This window comes from Centruroides sculpturatus, unplaced genomic scaffold (genome assembly GCF_000671375.1).
Source record: "Centruroides sculpturatus isolate CEXI.00-Female unplaced genomic scaffold, Cexi_2.0 scaffold1386, whole genome shotgun sequence".
NCBI classification, from domain to species: Eukaryota; Metazoa; Arthropoda; class Arachnida; order Scorpiones; family Buthidae; genus Centruroides; species Centruroides sculpturatus.
This window is the reverse complement of record NW_019385686.1, coordinates 150,597-176,665: the sequence shown is the minus strand read 5'-3', so window position 1 is coordinate 176,665 and position 26,069 is coordinate 150,597. Positions and strand designations below refer to the sequence as shown.

Here is a 26,069-nt window from a genome sequence, read left to right as displayed (position 1 = left end):
TAAATTTAATATTTTTAATTGCATAATTTTCAAGTTTGTAATAAAATATTGCATATAAATTAGCTAAATTGAATGTTCTATTAATGAAGTATATATAGCAGGTTTATAAATTAAAGAAACAAAAAATAAAACATTGATTTTGATGATGATACAAATATTAAGTAATGAATATTTAACTTTTTATATTGACTAAAGCTTTCAATTTCTTTGATAATAAATTGAAATTGTAACATTTAGAGGCTTAAATTTTAAGTAATTAAAAGCTAATATTTTTAAAATTTACATTGTTAGGATCTATTGTTTTCTATATAATGATTCTTCCTGACCTTCCTTGCTACATTGAGGAGAGGCAAAGGAACATATGTACTGGGTGCTAAGTGAGAAAGGATGCTATAAATTTGCCTTCTTAACAGATCATAAATAATTAAAAAAGAGTTTCAAGAAAATTAAAATGTTAAGCTAATATTAATATTGCAAATATATGAACTCAAATCACAAATCTGATATTTAGTTAAAGCCAAACAATCTGCCGAAATGAAGCAAGATTGCCTGCAGATCCATGTAGTGTTGCTGGCAACATGTCCACATAGTATGGAGGAGTTGCGGGTTAGAGTTCTGTTTCAGGTCATTTATTTTCTTTCAGAAAATTCTAAATTAAATTTAGTTTATTATAATTATTAAATCTAGCACAAGATGGTAACATAACCTCGAGACAAATTATTTTGTATTTAATTAGTAACATAGCCATATTATATCACAATAATTCAACAGTTTGTTTGGCTTTAATATTGCAAGCATTAAAAAAGTATTATTTTATTTATCGTCAATGCATGCTGTTAAAAGTTGCATAATAATACTGTGTACATTTGTATTTATTTCCACTATAAGTCTGTGACATACATCTGTAGATACACCTGCTATTAAACGACTTTCTCTGGCTCATAGCCAATTATTTTAATACCAAAATAATTGATAGATATTTGTAAAGATAATTTTATTTGAAGAGTATTTTTTGTTTTTAGTTTTTTCAAAATAAATAATTTTAATAATTAATAAGAATAAAAATTACCAAAGTTAACTGATGGAATAAGTATAATTTTCTATCATTTATATTAGAAATTATAGGATTATAAGTTCTGTTTCATTACAGGAAATATGATCTCATTATTAGTCAATACAGAAGTATAGAATAAATGCTAAATAATTAATAGGGTAATAAAATAGGAATAAGTATAAAATTTGAGTATAAAGAATGCACATGCTATCAAGTTTGAAATTAAAATTAATACAAAATTTGATAATTAACATTGCATATTAAAAATTCATATAACATTTAAATTAAAATCAGTAATATATAAGCATCTCAAAGCCTGATTTTTAATAATAAGCATACGATCACTGTAATGAATCAGAGCACCACCACCACCACTACGTCTGGAAGCATAGGGTTGGAAAGAAGTCCAGTTAGTGTAATAACTGGCAATGTATCTGCGCAGTAAGTGGGAGTTGCGGGTTCAAGTCCTTCTCCAGGCCAATTCTTTTCTTCCAGAATATTATAAATTATATAGTAAAATATTAATTTAATTATAATTATTAAATTTAATAAGAGAGAATGTCTAAATTACTTACTTCTAGTATCAGATTACTTAGAATTTAATTATTAATAGTTGTGGTAAAGTAGCCAAATTCATTACAGCAATTATTTGGCTTAAAATCAATAATTAAATAATAAAAATTTAATTACCTTGGATCAATTGAAGATATATGTAATCAATGACAATATTATTTAACAAGGAATGAAAATGAGAGGAGGAATGAATTGGATAGTGCTGGTGTGTACAAAATACCTTTAGTAGACAAGGAGGAGGTTGAGATGTATGTTGAAGATACCAGGATTCTATGCACAGATTAAAAGAATGCAAAAACAATGTTATGTTAGAACATAGAGAAATGATAAAGCTCTCAACCATGAGAGGTTAAAAAAGAGATGGAGATTGATTGACAAATAGCTAAAGTTGTACATGATTTCTCAACCACTTACCCTCAGAAATAATGTAAACCACATACAACACCTTATTTTGCCAAGGAAAACGTTTAATAATCATAAACGTTTTTGGCTTGTTCTACAGCATCCTCAAGAATTATATTACATTTAATCATTAGAATGTAACATTCTAACAGAATTTTGAACATAAATTTAAATATGAATAAAAGAACACAAAATAATTTTAAAAAGATGATGATAAACAAAATCAAATTAATAATGAAAGATGAAACATAAAATATAATTACAATAAATGTATTAATATATAATGAGAAGCCAAATATGAAAATGTAATATTATTTTGTTTGAAGGGCAATCTATAAATTGCTATGTTTTAGTTTTTTCTCCATGATGTATTTTCATGCTGATGGTAACATTGCATTGTGTTGTCCACTATAGCGCAAGTAGAAGGCTCAATTGTAAAGTGGGAGGAGGCCGACATCATAAAACAAGTTCATTCACCATCATGAGTGATGAGTATGGAAAAGTTAGAAATATATGGAAGCAGGAAAGTGGACAGGTGTCTGAATGCTAGGGACGCTTAGATGTCTATGGGAAGACAGTTTAATGTAAGTCATTGAGACTTATATTGAATTGGATTATATTGAAAGAATTGTTGAGCAACACGAATTACCTACAACCTTGATACGTAAATTAATTAGCATCTTTAAAAACATAAGAGCTACTATGTCTTCCCAATCAACATCTAAGAGGAGAATTGCATTACATTATTTTTTCATGTTCATATGAATACATAAAGAGCTAGCCAATATTCATGTAGCAATGTAGACATCATATAGAGAGGATTTGATCCCAGGATCTCGAAAATCGGGATCCCGACCACTTTTCGGTCCCAAAATTTTCGGGATTAAGTTTTCCTAATCCCGAGATTTTCGGGATTGACATCATTTTAAAAAAAGTTGCAAAATAGACTGCATGAAGCGAAACGTTCAGTGCCAGTGCTTTTAACAGAATTGCTTGCCTATCATTTTGATATAAAATACAAGAAATTTTATTCCAAGCAAGCAGCAGAAATTAACCTAGCGGGCTTGCGATGCTTGCTTGTAATAAAACTTCTTGTATTTTCAACTAAAATGATAGGCAAGCAGTTCTCACTGGGTTACTTGGTAATATACTTCATTTTTGTATTTTTGAATTTTCGCGGGCGCCAATCGATTTTCTGGCGCAGTCGAGAGCACTACTCAGTGCGTTTTACCTGTCAATGTGTCAGCCATCTTGTTTTGCCAGTGTGGTTAATATAGACCCGACGCCTCTCGCTTAGGGGGGTCGACCTTAGGTGAAAAGGTTACGACCCCCGCCTTGCCCGTGATCTGTCAGGATGATGCGAGAAAGTCTTTTTACGTTTGGGAGTAGTGGTTTGCTGGATGCTGAGAGACTCACACAGAGACCGAATTTACAAAATTAACGTGTTTATTTTTAGAAAGGCATGCTTACAATGATCGAAACAATCGGGATTGTAGCCTTTACTCCTACAATCCCGATCTGTGTCGACCGGACTGTTTTCTTCCAACCTCCCCGTGTCCTCGAAGCTATAACTAGAACGGGCTTATAAGTATTTACTAACGATTCCTCCAACTTCCATCAAACCTAAACGCGTTTTCTCAGCAGCTGCATATATGTGCAACAAATTGAGAAGCAGACTTGGTGATGAGACACAGGATGCGTTGTTATTTCTCAGATCATATTTTCGCAATTCAAATTAGAATGTTCCTATTAGATTAGTTTTCTTTATATTTAAGAAAAATGTGACTGATTAATATTATTTTTAAATACTTTTTGCTAAGAAACTTACTTTACTACCTACTTACTAGGTTGTTATATGAAAGTAGTCTATTTAGTCGATGTTAAGAGAGATTTTTGTTAATTTTCAACGTTTATTTGCATAGTTTGTTACATAAAGGTTTTTTCAATTTATGTGAGTTTAAAGAGATGTCAGTGATGCTTAAAAAAGAATAAATTTAACATGAAACAGTGATTTTAAGTCTGGTTAGTCTGACTCTAAGTCTGATTAGTTAGAGTGATTAATTTAACTAGGTGTATACCGTAAAAGACGTTGATTTTTGTCTAAATTTTGATTTTTGATTTCTGTAAGATTTTCTTATTTTTTATTAACCCTCAATACCGAAATAATCCCGGATTGAATAAGTATAATTCCGAAATCCCGGGATTAGAAATAAGGACCGGGATCGAATTCCCTAATCATATATAAGTGTAAATGGTCTTTGGAATCTTATGTAACAACAATGACCCTATCAGCCACGATAACTCCTCCAGTGTTTACATGATTCCAATTAAGGACTAATGTTTTGACATGAATCTAACATATGTTGGAGCTACCAGGTGTACTTTGACAAAAAGAATTAAGGAACATAAATACAAAGTGGAAAAGCATCTTATCACCACTGTGTTAAGATGCCGCTGAACAAGATGTAAAGTGGGATGAGGCCAGAATCATTAGACCTGCTAGGAACCCTAATACTATTAGGTTCTTAGAAATGTTAGAAATTTTTAAAATCAACTAAAAAACTATTTTGCATTAATCATAGGGATGCTGACACCTTATCCACGGCATGGAAATCTATGAAATGTAAGTTTATGAAATGTAACCTGGACTTGGTCCTCTAATTATTTTTGTTTATATTAATCTTCATTATTATTTTTATTTATATTTGTAATTATTAATTGTTAATTTTTTTTTCTGTGATAGTGTTATCTTTAGAACACCTTTTAATTTTTTAAATTATTTCCGTTGAATTTGATTTCCTTATGTTTGTTTATTTTAAATGGTGTAATTCACTGAGGAAGGCCTATGGTATTAGGTCAAAAATGTTATGATTTATTAAATCTACTACTAGAGTTAAAAGTTGATCTGTTTATTACTGCAAACTTTTTACATGGGCTTTCCCAGATGGACTCTACAATAACCAAATTGACTACATTATTGCAAGCAGATGATAGAGAAGTGCTATCCAAGTGGCAAAGACTCCTTCAGGTGCTGACTGTGGAACAGACCATGAACTATTGATTACTAGAATGTACATCAGACTAAGAAGAACAGCTGTTCTGAACAAACCTACACGAATTGACTTAGACGCCATATCTAACGACTTCTCCATTGCACTAGAGAATAGATTTGCAGCATTGAACAAAATGGACAGAACACTTGAGGAATTTTGAGAGGATGTATATAAAATTGTACTAGAGAAAATAGAAGACAAGATCTCTAAACATAAGAGGAAAAGAAGATTCAGATGGCTGACTGTTAAAACTCTGAAAATAACAGAACAAAGACAGAACATGAAACTGCAGAAGAACAAATAAGAAGTATTTTGCTTAAACAGAGAATTCCACTGACATCCTAGGAAGGATAAAGAAAGCTTCCTCCAGCAAGAATGCAGTGCCTTGGAGGAACAGTCAAAAAAGGGATGGTTGAGGGAACTGTTTCAATGCATCAGGTTTATAATCAACAAATTTGAGCCAAGGATAGGTATCATTCAAGGTTGTGATGGTGATAATTTAACAGAAGCAAATGAAACAAATGAAACCAAATCCAGATGGAAAGAATACACTGAGAACTTATATAAAAGTGATTTGATCATCCAGATCCTTTTTACCCCTCATGAGTACATCTCTGAACTACCAGTGACTAAAGATAAAGTTTGCTGGGCACTGGACCAGCTCCCAAGGAGGAAGTCCCCTGGCCATGATGGTCTCACTATTGAACTATTCCAGGAGGTTGGTGAGGAGGCTCTTAATGCTTTTACCTGTGCCAGTCAGTTTGGGAGAGGAGATTGGAAAAGATCCATTTACATTCCTATTCTAAAAAAAGGAGATCCAAGAAACAGTGCTAACAACAGAACCATTGCCCTAGTCTCTCATGCCAACAAGGTTTTATTTTAAAAATTATTCAAAAGAGGTTGGAACCCATGATGAATTTTGAAATGCCTGAGGTACAAGCTGGCTTCTGACGTAGTTAAGGTACACATGACCAGATTTTTAACATTAGAAGAATAACGTTAAGCCATGAAATTTCAAAAACACATTTTTTTCTGCTTCATTGATTATAACAAGGCAAACACTGTAAGACTGGAATAAAGTATGTCATAAAAACACAAATCAATAAACTTTATAAATGAAGTTTCAGTATAGTTTAATGTAAATAAAATACAAATGTTTTTGACCTACATAGAAGATCTTCAGGTTAATGTGTTCCAAAATGGAATGCAAGGCAAGGCATTTGACTCTGTTAATCACTTATGTTCTGGTACTCCATCCAAAGGATCATCATAGTCTTGCTAAATAATCTATATATGGAACAAGAAGTCATAGAAACCGGTTAGTTTAATATCAAGAAGGGTGTCCGGCAGGGATATATTCTGTCCCTCTATCTGTTCAACCTCTACAGCGAATACATCATGAGATGCATAGGATTGGAGATAGACAGGCATGAAGATAGGAGGACAAATTGTTAATAATTTACGATATGATGATGATATTGCAATTCTTACTGAAAACAAAAAAGATTTTACTCATCTGGTAAAGTTTATCAGAGATGAAAGTAAGAAATTTGGATTATTATTGTGAACATAAAGAAGACAAAAGTAATGTCAGCAGGACCACTTAACAGTTTTGAGATTGATGGTGAAACAATTGAAGTTGTGGACAGATTTGTATTACTTGGAGCTGTAGTCATCAGAAATGGTAGATGCACATAGAAGCTTAAGAAAAGATTCTTACTAAGAATAAAATTAACGTCACACCTTCAACCCATCACGAAGAACAAGGATGTGACGATTAAGACCCCACATTTCTTTATGCAGCAAGAGTGTAGCGAAATGATGTCATGAGAAGTGTTGGCCAATTACAAACCAGTTTCAGTGTGTTCGCTGTAAAGTGCTTCTCGAGCGCTGCATAAAGAAATGCAGGAGACCAAGATCACACTAGTAAGATCTCTTGTCTTCCCTGTTGTCATGTATGGATGCAAAAGCTACAATCTTAGAAAGTTGAGTGAAATAAATTGAATGCCTTTGAGCTCTGGGTATGTAAAAGACTCCTGAGGTTACCATTGACAGCAAAGAAAACAAATATCTCAATTCTTGACATCATCAAGCCTGAGATGTTTCTTGTGGCCATGCTTCTAAAGCAGAAATTGGACTTTTTTTGGTCATGTGATGCATGCCCATGATGGACTAGAAAGAAAAATCATGCTTGGGAAGACAGAGGGAAGATGCAGGAAAGGTCGACAAAGAATCAGGTGAATAGACCAGATAAAGCAGGTCACTGGTATGTCCTTGCATGAACTAACATTATTGAGAATAGAACACTTTGGAGACACCTTATCCATCAGATCACCAGGAGTTGGCACCAACTTGATGGCACTTAACAACAACATTGGGGAATGGAGGCTATTCAATTTTAGTGGTTAAAGGTCAAGGCAGTGGGGAGATAAAAGGGTTTGTGTGTTATATCTCAAGTTGGACTTACGATTTTACTTGTCATTAGCATTTACAGTTTTTTTTTAATAAAATGCGTCTCTACCCTGAAAATTTTTTCCATTTTATAATAATTAATAATATAAAAAGTTTTTAAATAAAAATTTCATAACAGATTGTGCCACACAGAATTTTAAATTCTTTTGCTGGGAAAGTTATGCAACTCATTGCTAAATTTTTTGCACATGTAGTCAAGACTTATTTACTGTTCTTTTATATTAAAAGACAGTATAAACCATGATCAAACACTGTATCTTTATTTTAACATTCCAACAAATAATAAAGATGCTTACTTTATTCACTGACAGTTGCAGATCATTTTTAAAACAAATTTCAACCAGCTGAAATATTTTTTTTACTTAATATTAGTTTTACAATTTTATTTTAAAAAACAATATTTTAATTGTTTATTTGAGAATGTTATAAAATTTGACATGGGAATGTGCCATGAAATGTCTGGGCTAGACTGACAAAAGGGCTCAGACTTTGAAATAACATGACTTTCAGTTTGCATCAGTTCTTATACGTATCAGGGCCTCCTGTACCTAAGGTTTCATATCTGGTTTCGTCTTTCATCTATCTAACTTCATTCTCAAGATTAAGGAAAGACAGATAGATGGATGGATGACAGCGCATATAAGTCCCTAGTATAACATAATGCGAATTGCCTTATTTAAATTTTAAAACAATTTGCAATTTTAAAAACACTGTGTTAGGAAAATTTATGAATTTGACTAAACAATGTGTAATACTCTCTTAATATCTAAACTTTCACCTTTAAGCTGGTAATTTTATTTATAATTGTCACAAAACATTTTTCAGGCCTGTTTATGAACCCTCATCAGAGGTAGTGTTCCATACTTAGGACCAATAAACTTTTTTTGATGGTTATAAATAAAATTTCCAGCTTAAAGGTGAAAGTTTAAATACTATATATTGAGCTGGACAAGAATGAATAAACACTCTTAACAGTTTGATATTGAAAAATGTTTAAGATATTTTAACTCTGGATTTCTCCTGATTACTTTTTACACCATGAAATTATGGGCAAGTATTAATAACAAAATGTGAAAATAAAAAAATAATGTGCATAAAGTTACAAATAAATCTGCTTTAAATGGTATCATTTATCATTTTTCAGTTGTCATTTAAATGATGATTTTGATTGTCATATCAAAAAAAAAAAAAAGGTTTATTTTCAATTAAGTTTACTCCCAGTTTATTAATATTTTTTGCAAATCTAGAAAATTTTTAAGGGAAAAATTTAATACATTTATACTTTGTAATGAATTACAGGATTTATTCATGAATAATAAATTTCAAAAGAACTGTTTTTTTACTTCTTTATGAAGTCAGTTTTACACCAAATCATTGTTATTTAATAAAATTTCTTATTTTAGATTTAGTTACTAGTCTGGTAATGCTAAAATTATAATTTTTGATTAACAATGTCAATTAATTGACCTATAAATTTGCGCTGTCATCCATCCATCTATCCATCTTTCCTTAATTTTGAGAATGAAGTTAGGTAGATGAAAGATGAAACCAGGTATGGAACCTTAGGTATAGGAGGCCCTGATTAACTATATAAGAACTGATGCAAACTGAAAGTCATGTTATTTCAATTCAAAAATTTTCCCCTGAAAGGTGTTAGATAGATAAATGGCATGAATCTATTGTTAAAGGAAAAGTATGATGTATAGTAGCAAGCCACTACTAATTTGAAGTGGAGAGCATATATTTTAAGTTAAATAAATTTAAATTATGATTAAAAATTGAAGTCTGGCATTGTAACAATATCACAATAAATAATTGTAATAAGAGATGACACCTAACATCTATCTCTAGTATCAAATTACTCAGAATTTAATTATTAATAGTAGCAGTAAAGTAGTCCAATTTAATACAGCAATTGTTTGGCTTATGATTAAACATTGGGCTTTGAGATGTTTATATATGTTGTATACATAATCTTTTAAATGTATATTCAAGTACCTGGTGATCCATGTTTACTTGGGTACAAAAATGGGTACTCAACATTCAGCACTAGGTATCAGGGCATCTTACAACCAAATTTTTACTCTTTTCACTCCACATACTGCTGTTATGAAAATGGAAAATTTCATGGAAAATTAGAAGATTGGTTATGGATATAAGAAGTCAACGAAAATAACGAAATAAACCATACGGAAAAGCCTATTAGAATCTTGTTTATTTGCATGTTATTAAATTTTATTTCATATACATTACACATAAATAAAAAATGAATTATAGGAACATAAATTTCATTTGAAAAACAAAAAAAACATAAAGAATTAATGAAAGTAAAAATTGGGCAGAATATGTAATGTGAGTTATACATCAGATTTTATTCACTGTCACTTTCTGACAATAAATGCATACATTTGTGCAGGATTGCAATATCTTTGCCATTACTAAAAATGCTTTGGTTATCATGTTCTTCATCCACAGGTGAAGTACTTTCTGTGATCTCCTGAACAATGTTAGCAGTAATGTCTTGCGGTACTGATGTTACAGTGGTTTTATGGATGAATTCAGTTATTAATGGCTGGGTTTTTATGTAATTCTCTATAAGATGACATTAACGATTTTAGATCACATAGAAACTTTAAAGCTCATTCCTCATTAGGATCATACTTGACAAAATGATCACCCAATTAGTTTGCAAGACCTTCTTTAACTCTTTGCTACATGCTGTTGCAGTTCTGCAACATTAATTTTTTTGTAGTTTGTTTTACAAAGTAAGTTTTAAATTTTGCAATAATTCTTTGATCTAGTGGTTGAATCAAGGATTTGGTATTAGATGTGGCAGCAGAAAACAAAATTGCACATTTGGTATTCCAAGACTGGATGGTCGGCATTGTCTAGAATCAATAGAACTTTAAATTCTAGACCTTTGGCATTCATATATCACCTCTGGGACGAAACATTTGTTGAACCATTCAGTAAAGATTTAGTGGTAACCCAGCCCTTATTATTTGTCATCCAGTGAACTGGCATTCAAATCTGCTCCTTATATTAAACATGGTCTTTGGGTTCAATTAACAAGTAGAGGCTTCAATATATGATCTCCCGAAGCATTAGAGCAAAACATCAAGGTGACACGATCTTTAGCTGCTTTGAAACCTCCAGCATTTTTCTGCAATTTTGCTACGTAGGTTCTATTGGCATTCTTTTCCAAACAAGACCACTTTCATCAACATTCCAAACTCAATCAGGAATTTTTTTGTAAATTCTTTGGCAGCTGTTTCATCTGCAGATGCAGTTTCTTCTTTTATTTTAATGTTGTGAAGTGCATATCTTTTGAAGACCCTGGCATCCAATTTGTACTTGCAGAAAATTTATACACCTTATTCAACTCAGATAAAGTGTCAAAGTGAATTAATATAAATTCTTAGTGCTGTTTGTTTGATAACATTTCCATCTATTAGTACACTTTTTTGTGACATTTCTTCTGTCTGTATTATCAAGGCTTTTTCCATTTTCTCCTTTGTCTAAGATGATGACTTGGTATTTAATTTTGTTCCAGAATGTACTGACTTCTTAATAGCAGCATCATTACCTCTAATAGTTCTTAAGGTGGTTTCAGGTAAACCAAAATGCCTACAGATGTTGCTCTTTTTCTGGTTGCATTTTGGATACCAAAATTTCAATTTTAGTATCCAAAGAAATTGCTTTCCGCTTTTTTTTTTTTTGGTAGTTGGATTATTTAACAGTGTATGAGGGCTACAGAAAAATATTTCAGATTTAATTAACAAAACAGAGATTCGAAAATATACATGCAATGTATAACTATCATCTATTAAATTTTGACAAAATTAATAAATAGAATCTTGCTTTCTCTTTCCATGTGCCATATCAGGTCACCCTGATGGTGAACACCTGGCGCAGGTTAGTATGGATTAATTGGCATGCCAAGTGATGTCCTGGGGGAAGTTAGTACCAGAATGGTTCCCCATTGCCTTCTCTGGATATGCAATGTTACATGGGAGAGAAATAACTTCCGGGAGGTCTTTTAATAGTAACTGGTTCCTATTCAGGCAGTACAGATGTGGAGAAAACCTGGAAAACTCTACGTGGCCAGCCCATCTGGGCAAGGTGCAAACCCATGACCAAACTCCCAGTGTTTAGGGGCAGAACTTGCTTTAAGTTTTATTAAATTTTCTTTAACACCAACATCAAAGTACTGTATTTTCCCTTTTAAAACAAAACCTTTGTGGACCTCATACTGTCAGATTGGTCCATTTTTTATATGCAAACTGTTTAATTTTTTTAAAAAATGTGTTTCATGAAAAATTTGTTAATTCATATAAAACCTTTTACATATTTCATTAAAACAACTTGTGTAAAAAGAAAATTATTTTTTTAAATTGTGTTAAATCAAAATAGTTTAAAAAAGTTCATGTAAAAACAGAATTAGGTGTATATATTTATATATTTTGCTTTTAAATTAATTTAATATTTTATAAGTAAAATTTAATATAAAATATTTATTAAATCGTTGGATTAATTATATTTTTTCTTTCAGCTATCAAAATGTGACTCTTGTGATTGCCAAGGCCCTAATCTTTGGTTATGTTTACATCGTGACTGCTTGTATGTGGGATGTGGAGAATTGCATGATGATCATAGCACTAAGCATTTTCAGGTAAGGATAATGTTCTTAAAATTGTTTAAGATAAATTTTTAAAGTTAATATACAAAATTTATTTTTTTTTGCTTACAATGCATATATTAAATTTTTTATTCTAACCATTAGCATCAAATCATATGACTTTCAAACTCAAACTTTGTTGCAGACCTCTTTACTATATGATCCGCTCACTTTGATTAACTCCATAAAACAAAAAGTATAAAAATTGATAATATGAATTATTTTTTAAAATTCTTTTTAAAGATTAAATTTAAATAAACATTGTAGAATATATCTTTATATACCATTATATTAAAGCATAGCTTTAATGTAACTATATATAAAATTAGTTATGTGAAAAACGTAAAAATAATAACATTTATATTAAGGATTTACAAATGGAGTTAGTTGATTTGGCCTGTGAATGGCTCATATATAACTCTTGTTTGAGGTGTTTCAGTTTCGTGTCACACTTGATTTCTTACTATTTTCAGAGGCAAACAAATGCCGAATATAAACACCTGTTTGATGAGTTAATTCAAATGGCAAATATAAAATAATCTAGAGGCATATTTGAATATTTTGAAGAAAATTTGTGTGAACCGAGGGGGTTAGAGCGGCGAGCTTCTCCCCACTTATCGGCTTCATTGTCAGGGATGGCCTTGTTAACTGAGTGGGGAGGGGTAGTGTGTCCGTGATGAGGTGTCGATCGTATTCAAAGATGACACAATATTAAAATTAAGAATAACATATTTAATATAAAACAAATGATACAAATACATGCAAGTGCATTCTAAATTCCAACAAGAAGAAAGTAATAACGATAATAATATTTCCGTGTTGCGACAACAATAGACGGCTGATGTCTGTCTTTCCCATTGGTGGGACCACCAAAGGTCCTCAATCTGATAACCTTTTAAGTTCTAACCTAAACCCTAAAAAGAAATGATATAATTTTAAGTCTAAACTAAACTGAGATAGAAGTGAATTATTTCTAAGTGTTTACCTCATTTGGAGCGGCGATCAGAAGCTGCGAAGTTTCCAAACGCAGAGAAGGCTTGAGGAGTCCAATCCTTGGTTTCTTTCCGACGATAGCCTGGAGGTGCGGGAGTGATCCCCTTTATACCCGATTTAATGTGGGAAAAATCTGGGACTTTGCTGATGTACTTGTCTTTGCAGCGGGTGTTGTTTACTTGAATTTGACAGTTCTCCATATTTATCATCGTCTCCCCCATCATGAGTGACGTTATATAGACATCTCTTGACCAATTAGTATTAAATTCGTCATCACCTGGGGAGATGACTGGCCATCCTCAGTAACGTGATATGGTTACTCACCATACAGTCTACCCTTGTCAGTGACCTTTTTGTTCACCCTCTATACAGTAACATGTGTCTGTAGTTGCTAACTTGCACACCACAGATATCTTAGCATCGAGCGATCCCCTGGGGAAAGGAGAGTTCTTCCGCGGTCGACTAGGACGACTTGCCCGTTTAGGAGGGGAATAGACCTTTTGACCCTGCTACGTACTGCGTCGTTTCAAAGGTCTATTCCCCGGGCAAAGGGGAGAAAACGGGAGAAATAAGGAAAATAATGATGAAAGAAAATTCTATATGACTTTTATTATTTAAAATTCTCTTAAGTGAGTCTGATTTCTCACATTTGTATGTTTCTCTTCTTTTACAAATTCATTTGTATATTTTTACTACAGGTGTTTAAATTTGTGGTCTTTTATATATATTTGAATTTGACTTAATACATACATCTGTGAAGGACATTTTCAGTTACATTCTTATAGATTCTTTATATATCAACTTCCCAAAATCCGATGTATTGATACTAAGCCAAATGGTTGCCATAATTAATTGGGCTATAAATATTCTATAATTAATAATTAGGAATTAAGGTATTAGAGGTAGACATTATGTGTCATCTCTTAAGAGATGGCACATAATTAATAGCCCTATTAATTAAGGCAATTGTTTGGTTTGGTAGTTTCTTTAGTTGAAAGATTATGGAAACCAGTTGTAAATTCTAATTTTCATTTATCAATTTTCATTTGTTCAATATACTTGAATACAATTTATCCATCTATTTTTTACATTTGATATTCTTAAAAAAATCAAGTGAAAGTAAACATAAAATAAACCATAACTTGCTTTTTACTTTAGAATTAAGCTAATTATTTATTAATTAAATTTTGGAATTTAACTTAAAGGTAGACAATTTAGCCATCTTTATAAAGTAAAATTAGCCACTGTAGTTAACTTAATGAAGTAAACAATAAATCTTTAACAGTGGTTAACTTGGAGAAATTCTAATGCTAAAGTTAAAATGCTATATTTAGGCATGAACAAATGTAAGAAGAGTCCTCTTGTTTGTTTATGTCTGTAGATACCAATTTCATTCAGCCATTATCTTGTTCTGAGATTAAAAATTAGAAATTAATTTTGAATGTTGAGTAATTTGGAAAATTTTAAAAGAAAGATTGGGTTATCTTTTCATCTGATATCTGTAGTTTTAGATCAAATCCTATAAGTTAATTAATTATCTGTTAGCTTAATTATAGTGTGAAAATAACCTAATTTTTATAAAACAGTAAAATATAAAAAAATTAAATTTGAAGCAAGATTTTATGATAATTGAATGCTGATTCATTAAACAAATAAGTTTTAATATATATGTAATAATTGTGGATCAAAGTCTGAATTTATTACCAAGTATAAGTCTTAACCATTGGTCTTTTTCAAGCTAAGTTAAGGATAATTTTAATGAATTAATGCCAAAATTTAGCTTTAAAGTAAATGGTGATGATATTATCTTACATAAATAATAATTAATTTTGAATTTCATTAAACAAATTAGAAAATTTTAGAAGAAATGATTGACTTGGAATTGGACTTAATATATGTCCAGAAGTGGTGAATGGATCTCCAGTTAAATTTTACTTCCAGATATATAATAATTTAGATATACTAGATATCAATATTGGTTAACTATTGATATTTCAATAAACAATAATTAGTTGATATCATTATGTAGTAAGTCTAAAATAATATGTCTGTACAGTAATAATGACCAATGTACTATACCTATCTATGATGGGATTAATTTTTTCCAGATTTTGTAAGTTATTGAATTAAATTCAAAATCAAATTTTTTAATTGCTAATGTTTACACAAAATCATGCATACTGCTTGCTTTTAAGCCAAATTTTAATATTGAAATTTTATATTAAAACCTAAAATAATTATATTTATGATTATAAATCATGTATGCACACGAAGAAATTAACTAATAATAAGAAAAACAGTGAAAAAAAAATGCTGGTTTTGTTAGAAAGCAACAAAAATAATATACTTTGTTGCAGATAAAAATATATACTTTGTTAGGATCACGAACGTAAATACTTCTTATTCATAACATTTCAAGTACTTTTAGAAAATAATTTTGGTATTTTTTGTAAAATGTTTCCTTGAAAATGGACTTAATAAGTCGCTGAAAGTACTTAAAAAGTTATTGTTTTTTATCCCAATAAAATAGATTTTTTTTATGATATGGAAATTTTTTTCAATAGAAATTAGTCTGACCAATCCAGGAAGGTACTCCCTTTAGACATTGGCCTACTTTACTAATCATTCACAGGAGTGAGGTATAGCATGAGTCAGCTGGCATCTGGTTGACATACCTTAGAGGTAGAGAGGTTAAACCAAAGTGTGTATTTGATAATTGGTGAAATCCTATTGTTCATTTGATCGCTTGATGATATCAGCGTCCCTAGTAATGGTTGTGTAGATACTTGTTCATTACCTGGTTACAACAACCATTATTAGCATGGTTTATTTATTTATTTTTCTTTTAAATTGATAACATCTTAATGAGGATAATGTTTGCAGTCTATATAATAATGTCTTTAACATTAGGAAATTGATTACATCACTTCCTGAAAGAAAAAAGAAAGGCATATATGGATAGCAAAGTTAAAATTTTATTTCATTTAATAATTAAACTTACATACATTCATTTAATATAATTATAACACAAGTGCACAATACAATTAATAAAAATTATAAATGAATAAAATTATGGAATGCAGGTTTATTAAACAATATAAGATTTTTCGATGCTGTTACTCAAAGTTCAAATCTGTAAGAAACATATATCGTTGGAAAGAAAAATTTAAAAGAAATCAGAAAAACCCAATGTGGACACCTTACCTAGGCCTGGAAGCCCTTATAGGAAATGTAATCTGGACTTAGTCCTCTAATAACTTTTATTTATATTAATCTTCATTTTTATTTTTAATTGTTAATTTTAATTTTTTCTCTCTGTGATACTGTTCTCTTTNGCGTGTACGCCTGTGTGTGGAGCAAGATTTTGTTCACCCTGTTTGAAGCTTAATAACTCCTGTGCTTTTTGTCGAAAATTTCTGAAATTTTGCAGCAAGGTTTCTGTAATAGTTGGATTAATGCTGTTAAATTTTAATGGTAAAGGTCGATGGATGGGGAGATAATGAAGGTCGTGTTTATCTCCAGTAAGGTCAGACTTAATGACGATTTTACTCATCTCTACCTTCAAAATTAAGTGTTTTTGGTATTTTATAATAGTTAAAAATATAAAAAGTTTTTAAATAAAATATGATAACAGATGGCGTTACCGAATATTGCCGGGAAATTAAACAACTCGTTGCTGGATTTTTTTTAATATAAAAGACTAAATTCTGATAGACTTTCTGTGTCCGGACCTTTGCCAAATGTCTCTGTTAATACCCCCCACTCTGTATGAACATGCTCTTAGTTAAACTATTTTTATGTTTAAAATGAATAAAAGAAATGATGATTGAGATTTAGATAACATCGTTTTAAATCTATTAAAAGTTGAAAATTAGATTTAAGAAATTGAATTTTTGTTAAAAGAAGAATCTTTTCTATTATCTTTGCTAATTATTGGTGCAATTAAAAAGTTTCTTCTGAAATTAGAAGAATTTTAATTGCTTCGATTTTGTTTCGATGTAAGAAACTATAAACGAGATTTCTTACGAATATGATACATTTTTTTCGAATTTAAATAAATTTTAATATTAAAAAAACCCCCAATTAATTTATAGGAAATTTTAGTAATGAATTTTAATTTCTAATTTTAAAGAGAAATTTTCCAGTTTGAAGTTATGTCGTGTGATTTAAAAATTGAACGTAATTAAACGATTTATCTTGTTAAGTTTTGTGGCGTGAAGCCAAATTTTTATAATCACGGGTCAATCATTAAATTGTTGAAAACAGATTAATGCTTTTATTATGACAACGTAACTAATAATAATAACGTTGTCGTAATAAATGAGTTAATGTCTTTAAACAAAACAAAAAAAATAATAATAATAAGCGTATAATCATCATAAATTCGATGAAAACTTTGTTTACAAAATATAATTCTGTCAAGGGAAGCATATTTCTTAATAGAATTAAATTATATTTTATTATTTTTATAAATATTTGTTATAAATATGTAATCTGTAGCATCCTGTTATTTAAAAAACATAGCTTCTTCGCTATGACATTTATAAAAATTCTATTTTTTATCTTGAAGAAAATCCATTTATTCTTATGAAGATACGTTTCGCAAAACTTTGGTTGCTGCTAGAAATATTTAATGTCATCAGATAATTAAACTTTACAGACAATTTTGCTTTTTTTTAAAGCGTTGTTACGTGAATGTATTTTTACCAGAGGCTATTCTTTTCGTTTTGTATTGCTTTTCTTCTTATTTGAAGTCATAGTTACATACTTGACGTGTCTTTGATTAACTTGTATAGCTGAAATAACACGGCATTTTATAAATTATATAACGTAAATTTGCGGAAATCTGCTAAAATTAAAAATTATAATAATTTGGAAGTTTCGCCAAAACTTCAATACAGTTCCCTTCTAAATAGTTCCACCCTGATAAAGCGTCAATATATGCGTACGGATCTTCATGTTTCTTTAGTACCTGTGAATTACTAAATGAGCTATTTTGCTTTGCAAACGCCATGGTATTCATTAAATTATGTGTTTTTTTAAACTCAAATTTTTATATAGACTTTATTATTATACAAGCTGTAATTCTTATCTTTTGAATTATTTCGTTTAAGTGTTACATTCGATTTAAGATCAATTCCGAGGGCGAACAAATGATGACGCTAAATCGAAGTTTGTATTACTTTTATTTGTTATAATTAAATTTATTTAGATATTTCTTATGACATTATAAATAAATAATTTATTTAAACAACTAAATTAACTGTAGAAATGTGTTTGTCCTAATTATATGCACAAAAATGTTAACCAATACTTGTATCTTCTTAATCTAAATTTTAACAACATTATGATAAATTGTGATTTAACTAAAATATATACAACAATCAAGTGTAATTGCTATATGATCAAAATCATTTACCTTTCTTCTTCCTTGGAATATGGATTTAATCGGTTTTCAGTTGAAGACATTGTCATAAAGATTGCAAATATACAATAAATAGCAATAAAACGTCCTGCTGGTAAAAAACAAACTTCTTGTGTAAGAAAAAGTTTGTTTTCAATGTAGCTAATAACGGTTAGTATAACATGTGGTATAACCTGGCAATGAGCAAGTCTACATACCTGTTACAACAGAGTGCTGGTATCGTTGAGTGACAAATTTAACAATAAAGTTTCACCACTTAACATATACACACTTTGGGTTAAACAGGGGTCACCAAAATATGGCCCAATAGGTCGATTTTATCTGGCCCACTGCCTCACTGTGCCACAAATGAGCTAAAATATAATTATTTATATGGAAATATCATAGATTGTAGATAAACTTACTATGTAGAAAAAATTAAAATAAGAGTAAGTAAAAATGACAAAATTGGTCCAATCTGAGTTTTGCATTTGACAGTAATATAATTTTTAGGAAAATCAGTGAGATGAAAAATTTGGCTATTTTTTTGCAACTTTTGATATCGGAGCACTTTTTGTATAAGTACCTGCAATGAAGTTTCTAAGAAAAGCAATTACGAGCTTGCTGCAGAGATTGTGTTTGCATATTGGTAAATAAATATACAGTATTGGTTTTTTTTATTTTTTTGTGTATTCAGTATACTATATTGAACAAAATGGTTATGCGACCTGTGCTTGTCATTCTTTCAGTTATCTGGTGTGCTGTGATAAAAGTTTGGTGAATCCCTGGTTAAACTAGGCTGATCACTCACATCATGCAACCTTTACCCCAGGAAGGCAATGGTCAAACCTAGTCCATTGCCTTCCTGGATTGGTCAGACTATAAACTCGTTTTTCAGAATTGCATTAAATGCAATAATCAGCTGCATTAATGGGATTCATTCTTTGTGTTTTTTAAATTCTACCTTTTTTAAATATATTTTATTCATATATGTGTATATTTATAATGTATTTTATTTAAATTATACGATAGATTTTCATGTTAACTTTTAAATTGACTAATAAAATTATAATTTTGTGATTTACAGGCTAGACAAGATCATTCCTTGACTTTAAATCTTACAACACTGCGTGTTTGGTGTTATTTGTGTGAATGTGAAGTATTTTTAGAAAATAATGACCCTCCACTTGCTCCAGGAATTTTGTCTTCGCAACATATCTCTGCCAGCAAAGTATATGTTGCAGATATTGATTCAGATGAGGATGAGGAAGGAGAAAATCAAAATCTGAAACCCAGAGGTAAGTTTAAAATTTTAGTTTTCTTTCATTAATGAGAAATAATATTACAGTTGTTGTTAATATATTAATAAATTAAAAATAAATATAGTTTAAATCAAGACACAAACTGGAAATTATTATTATTATATAATTAAACTTTTACTAACTGGTATAAATTTATCTTGTAACTGGTTATTTTGGCTTGAAGATGACCTGTAGAAAAGGCCAAAAATACTAGTTGTTAATAAGATTATGCTGGTTAATAAAGATTAATTATAAAGAAACAATGATAAAATCAAATTATTACAAGATAAACAACAAAATAATTAATATAAATGAACATATAAAAAATATCTATGAATATTATTACTCATTGAAAGGGAAGATGTCAAAGATGTCAGAACTAACTACAAACTGAAACTTTTGGGCATTATAAGAAATACCGCATTTTTTTGGTTGGTCTATCTGGGGAGATCATGAAATCAGATATTTCTGTATGATAAAAACTGGCATGCTGGTTTAAGTGAATTATACATTCCTCTCTAGAGGATGCATTAAAAAAACAAATGAGTTTTTTTTAACTAAAATTGTCAGCATTACATGAAAAACTATGATTATATGTTTAATTTCTGCATTTTGTCTTCTTTATAACAACATAAAATACTCATGGAATTCCAAAAGTGCTTTTTTATGTGTATTTTATTGTTATTTGATTCAAAAATGCAAAAATAAACATATTAAATTTAAGAAATTCACTGTAAATTATCTCAGCTTATACCTATTAACATCAGCTTTGTGTGAAATTTGAGATGAAGGTGTTATTTTTAAGATAGGGGTAGATGGTCAGTGCAGCCCACAGTGACTACTACTACTGCTACTACTGCTAATGTCAATAAGTGGTTGATTGTTTTATTGTTTTGTAAAAGAAACTCTTACTGATTTTAAGCCGAGTCAAATTAAAACATTGTTATTTTATTGTACTCAGAAGAATGTCTTCTTTAATGTTTAATTAACAGCTAGTTTTGTTAGATCTGATTAATTTTATATTTTAGTTATAGTTTAACTGGCATGCCGGAAACACTGGGGTTACCAGCTTGCAGTTTCTCTCGTTTATATGCAGAATGCCTGTCATTCCACAAAAATACAGTACAAATAATAATTATTTAACAATAATTAATTATTATGGTAAATACAAGAGAAAGAAACACCATACTTCTAAATAGTGACATAAACAATAAGTGTCAGTGTGCATTCTAGTGTTACCATCCATCTGGTTTTCACCCGGACAGTCCTAGAATTGACTCAATGTCTGGGTGAAAAATTAATTTTGTCCGTGAATTTCATAGAAATTGTGAAATTACAATGAAACAATGTTCTTGCAAATATTTTTACAAATTTACACTATTTTAACAGCGAAAGAACTCACACTCACTGAAACTCATCTGCAATTCTGCCATGTTAGTCTGTTTATGCCGACTTGTAAACTGTCGACATAAACATGCGCAACCTGTCGACCTTTCTTCCCTAACTGTAACTAATATAGAACTGGCATGCACATTATTCTTCGCATTGTAAAATGACATTGCGCATGCGTCAGGAACTCCTCTTCAAACAAACCTGACCTGCTGTCCGGGTCAGCGATTTTGAAAAGGTGGCAACACTAGTGCATTCTAGTTACATTTCATGCACTAACAGTTATAGTCTGTTATAGCCTCAAATAGTGTATTTTGACTTCAACAGATAGATGCATTTGTACCAAATAGATTTGATATGCTGTTTCTGAAATCTTATGTGGGAATCTGTATTATCTGTTAAATTGAAGATCAAAATATTTAATTTTTAATAATATAAATATATAAAAATATTCTTTATTTTATTATTTTAAATTATTTAATAAGAATGAAAAAAATATAGTTGATTTTTCTGTTGAATGGAAATATTTAAAAGAAAATTCAGATGTAACAAATCTTTATTTATATATGCAAATTGTTTTGTTTAACCACATTCAATCTTTACATGAGCTTTTTACATGCCAAATTGATTAACTCCATTAATATATTTTCAAAATAATTATTATTTTTGTATTTTTTGCATAACCAATTTTATACGTTATTACATTAAAGCATAACTTTAACATAGCGATATGTAAAAATACATTCTATAATGTTTATTTAAATTTAAAATTTAGAAGAAATTGAAAAAAAAATAAAATAAAATATATTATTAATTTTTCTATTTTTTATTTTGTGGAGTTAATTGATTTGGCAAATGAGTGATTTATATCATTAATTACAGATGAATGCATAGTTTCAAATTTAATCAGTAGTATGTATGTAAAACTAAATAATTCAAAGCTACAAGAAAGACTTATCAAAATTATTTAAATTATTTTAAAATATTATGAATCTTATCATTGTTAGTTTTCTTAGTGCATTAAATATTTAATTCAAATAATTTTAAAGTAATTGTTTTTTAATAACAGGTTTAACGGGGCTACAAAATCTTGGTAATACTTGTTATATGAATGCAGCAATACAAGCACTTTCTAATTGGTAGGTAACATATAAGAAGAAAATCAGATATGCATTTAATTTAACAAATATTTAGATATCTACATTGTCTTTTTGCATATTTTTAGTCCACAGCTTACATCTTTCTTTCGTGATTGCGGTGCATTTGTTAGATCCGACAAAAAGCCAGGCTTAGCAAAAAGTTACATGAGATTGATACGAGAAATTTGGCATAAAAGAAGGTAAGAATTTAGAACATTCTAAAAATCAAATTAATATTAAAAAATATTTTTTTCTGTATGTATCCTGGAAACTTTACTGTAAAAATATAAACAAAGTTATAACACAAAATGATTAAATAATTTTAATTATTTTGATATTGAGTTAATTACGCTCCTATACTGAAATATATTGCTTGGAAACAGACAAAATGCCTAAACCAACATATATTACCTCAAATTAGCACTTATATAATTTAAATATGAAAGTGATAATTTGTTTTTAGTACATAATTTAAATTTAACTTTATGACTGTTAAATTTTTGTAATATTGCAAATGGTTGTAATTAAAATTATGTTCTCTTCTGTTGTTCTGTTCCACATTCTAACTGATGAAGCCTTAGTAATAAAGACTTTATCAGTTAGATGGAAACTATACTCTTATTTATATTTAAAAAATTTTTTATTTTTACCATTGATAAGGTGCTAAATTTCTCAAATTTATTACATCTTTCAATTGCTTATTAGAAGACCATTCCCTGCAATTTTTCTATTTCTTTGGTTAAAACTATCCTAATGGAGACATTTTCTATTATAGTACTATTTTTTTTTTTTTTATTGAGAAACCAGTTTATAATACACAGTAAACAGTGCATTCTAATAAAATTAAAGATTAAAAAAAATACCAGTAACTTTTTTTTTCCTAACTTCTTCTACAGTTTTTTTGCACTAGCATAAATGCGTTGTGGAGCTACATATATATACAGCAACAGTGAGGTCCAAATTGTATATGGGATTAAAAGTACTGTACATGTAATAGAAAGTTTTAAAAACTATGTTTTCTACTTCATGTATAATTTGGTTATAAATAACATACAATAAATAAGGGTCTTAAATCTCTTAATAGAAGCCCATGTTTTGGAAGATAATAGAAATCTCTTAATAGAATCTCTTAATAGAGATCTCTTAATAGAAGCCCATGTCTTAATAGAAGCCCAGTTCAGGCTTCTAATGGTGACATACTATATTTTATATTAATAGCATTTTCATATTATCAATAAAATCTTCAGGAATTAACAGACAACACTGTTCAAATAAGTTAATTGTTTCTTATTTTGAATAATAATGCAATTATGTACAAAAAATTGCTTTACTTAAAATATTTAAAGATCTTACGTGATTTATATTTAATTAACTAGAAAAAATGTTTCCAATTTATTATTGGAGATCTGTTGGACACTTGTATAATTTCAATTCAAGTTATCAATGTAAAATTTATTTTAAAAAATACATTTAAAGATGTAATACTTAAAATGGTAGATGATGGCATTAATGACAAGACAACATATCATATCAGGTTGTAAAAGTCCAATAATACTATAAATTTTAAACAAATAATCCATTGTTGAAGTTTTGATATCCAAATTGTGGGTATTAATTATTTTATTAATTTGAATGTGAACTCTATAGCTTTATTATTTAAAACATTTAATATTCTACATTTAAAAATACACGGATATGTGCATGCATCCATACGTCACTTACTACACACTACACACAGTTGTTATAAATACAATAGTCCAGTCCAACATTATTTATTATTGATTGAATGAGATTTAAACTAATTTCATTTACCTGAATTTTCAGATTTTTTATTAACAAATGAGATTGCTTTTATCCTCTAAATTTTTTAATGAAATTAAAATAATGCTTGAGTTGTGATAAATGCTGCTGATTATATTTTTTTATAATCGAGAAAGTTCTTATCTAATTGTTTTTGGCTTAAAAGAAAGAAAAAGCATTTTTTCTAACTATAAATGTTAAATTTTGAAAAATATTAAAATGATGATAAATGTAATTTTTTTTACTTAAACTATTATATGCTATAAATAATTTTGATTCAATTTATATTTAATAAATAATTAATGAGATAGCAAATAGCTGTTTATTTGACATTGAACATTGAGGGGGGAAAATTAAAATTTCTTCAATAATATGATTTGGAAATTGATTTATTTATATCGAAAATTTTGTATTTCTTTAGACCTAGTTATGTAGTACCGTCAGCAATTGCCTATGGAATAAAATTTGCTTTTCCTGTCTTCAGAGGTTATGCTCAACAGGTATGATCATATTGGCCATGTTAGTCTGTTTATGCCGACTTGTAAACTGTCGACATAAACATGCGCAACCTGTCGACCTTTCTTCCCTAACTGTAACTAATATAGAACTGGCATGCACATTATTCTTCGCATTGTAAAATGACATTGCGCATGCGTCAGGAACTCCTCTTCAAACAAACCTGACCTGCTGTCCGGGTCAGCGATTTTGAAAAGGTGGCAACACTAGTGCATTCTAGTTACATTTCATGCACTAACAGTTATAGTCTGTTATAGCCTCAAATAGTGTATTTTGACTTCAACAGATAGATGCATTTGTACCAAATAGATTTGATATGCTGTTTCTGAAATCTTATGTGGGAATCTGTATTATCTGTTAAATTGAAGATCAAAATATTTAATTTTTAATAATATAAATATATAAAAATATTCTTTATTTTATTATTTTAAATTATTTAATAAGAATGAAAAAAATATAGTTGATTTTTCTGTTGAATGGAAATATTTAAAAGAAAATTCAGATGTAACAAATCTTTATTTATATATGCAAATTGTTTTGTTTAACCACATTCAATCTTTACATGAGCTTTTTACATGCCAAATTGATTAACTCCATTAATATATTTTCAAAATAATTATTATTTTTGTATTTTTTGCATAACCAATTTTATACGTTATTACATTAAAGCATAACTTTAACATAGCGATATGTAAAAATACATTCTATAATGTTTATTTAAATTTAAAATTTAGAAGAAATTGAAAAAAAAATAAAATAAAATATATTATTAATTTTTCTATTTTTTATTTTGTGGAGTTAATTGATTTGGCAAATGAGTGATTTATATCATTAATTACAGATGAATGCATAGTTTCAAATTTAATCAGTAGTATGTATGTAAAACTAAATAATTCAAAGCTACAAGAAAGACTTATCAAAATTATTTAAATTATTTTAAAATATTATGAATCTTATCATTGTTAGTTTTCTTAGTGCATTAAATATTTAATTCAAATAATTTTAAAGTAATTGTTTTTTAATAACAGGTTTAACGGGGCTACAAAATCTTGGTAATACTTGTTATATGAATGCAGCAATACAAGCACTTTCTAATTGGTAGGTAACATATAAGAAGAAAATCAGATATGCATTTAATTTAACAAATATTTAGATATCTACATTGTCTTTTTGCATATTTTTAGTCCACAGCTTACATCTTTCTTTCGTGATTGCGGTGCATTTGTTAGATCCGACAAAAAGCCAGGCTTAGCAAAAAGTTACATGAGATTGATACGAGAAATTTGGCATAAAAG

General features: G+C 29.3%; 1 protein-coding gene across 3 annotated transcripts in view; it reads left to right on the top strand.

Annotated features, from left to right (window-relative positions):
• LOC111641195 (ubiquitin carboxyl-terminal hydrolase 20-like) overlaps positions 1 to 26,069 on the top strand; it is a 90,057-nt gene that overhangs the window by 30,084 nt on the left and 33,904 nt on the right. For all 3 annotated transcript variants that reach the window (XM_023387328.1, XM_023387327.1, XM_023387326.1), the window contains exons 3-7: positions 12,107 to 12,226; positions 19,717 to 19,927; positions 22,389 to 22,458; positions 22,545 to 22,658; positions 24,680 to 24,758. In XM_023387328.1, coding sequence (XP_023243096.1) covers positions 12,107 to 12,226; positions 19,717 to 19,927; positions 22,389 to 22,458; positions 22,545 to 22,658; positions 24,680 to 24,758 — 594 coding nt within the window. The remainder of the gene's footprint in view (positions 1 to 12,106; positions 12,227 to 19,716; positions 19,928 to 22,388; positions 22,459 to 22,544; positions 22,659 to 24,679; positions 24,759 to 26,069) is intronic.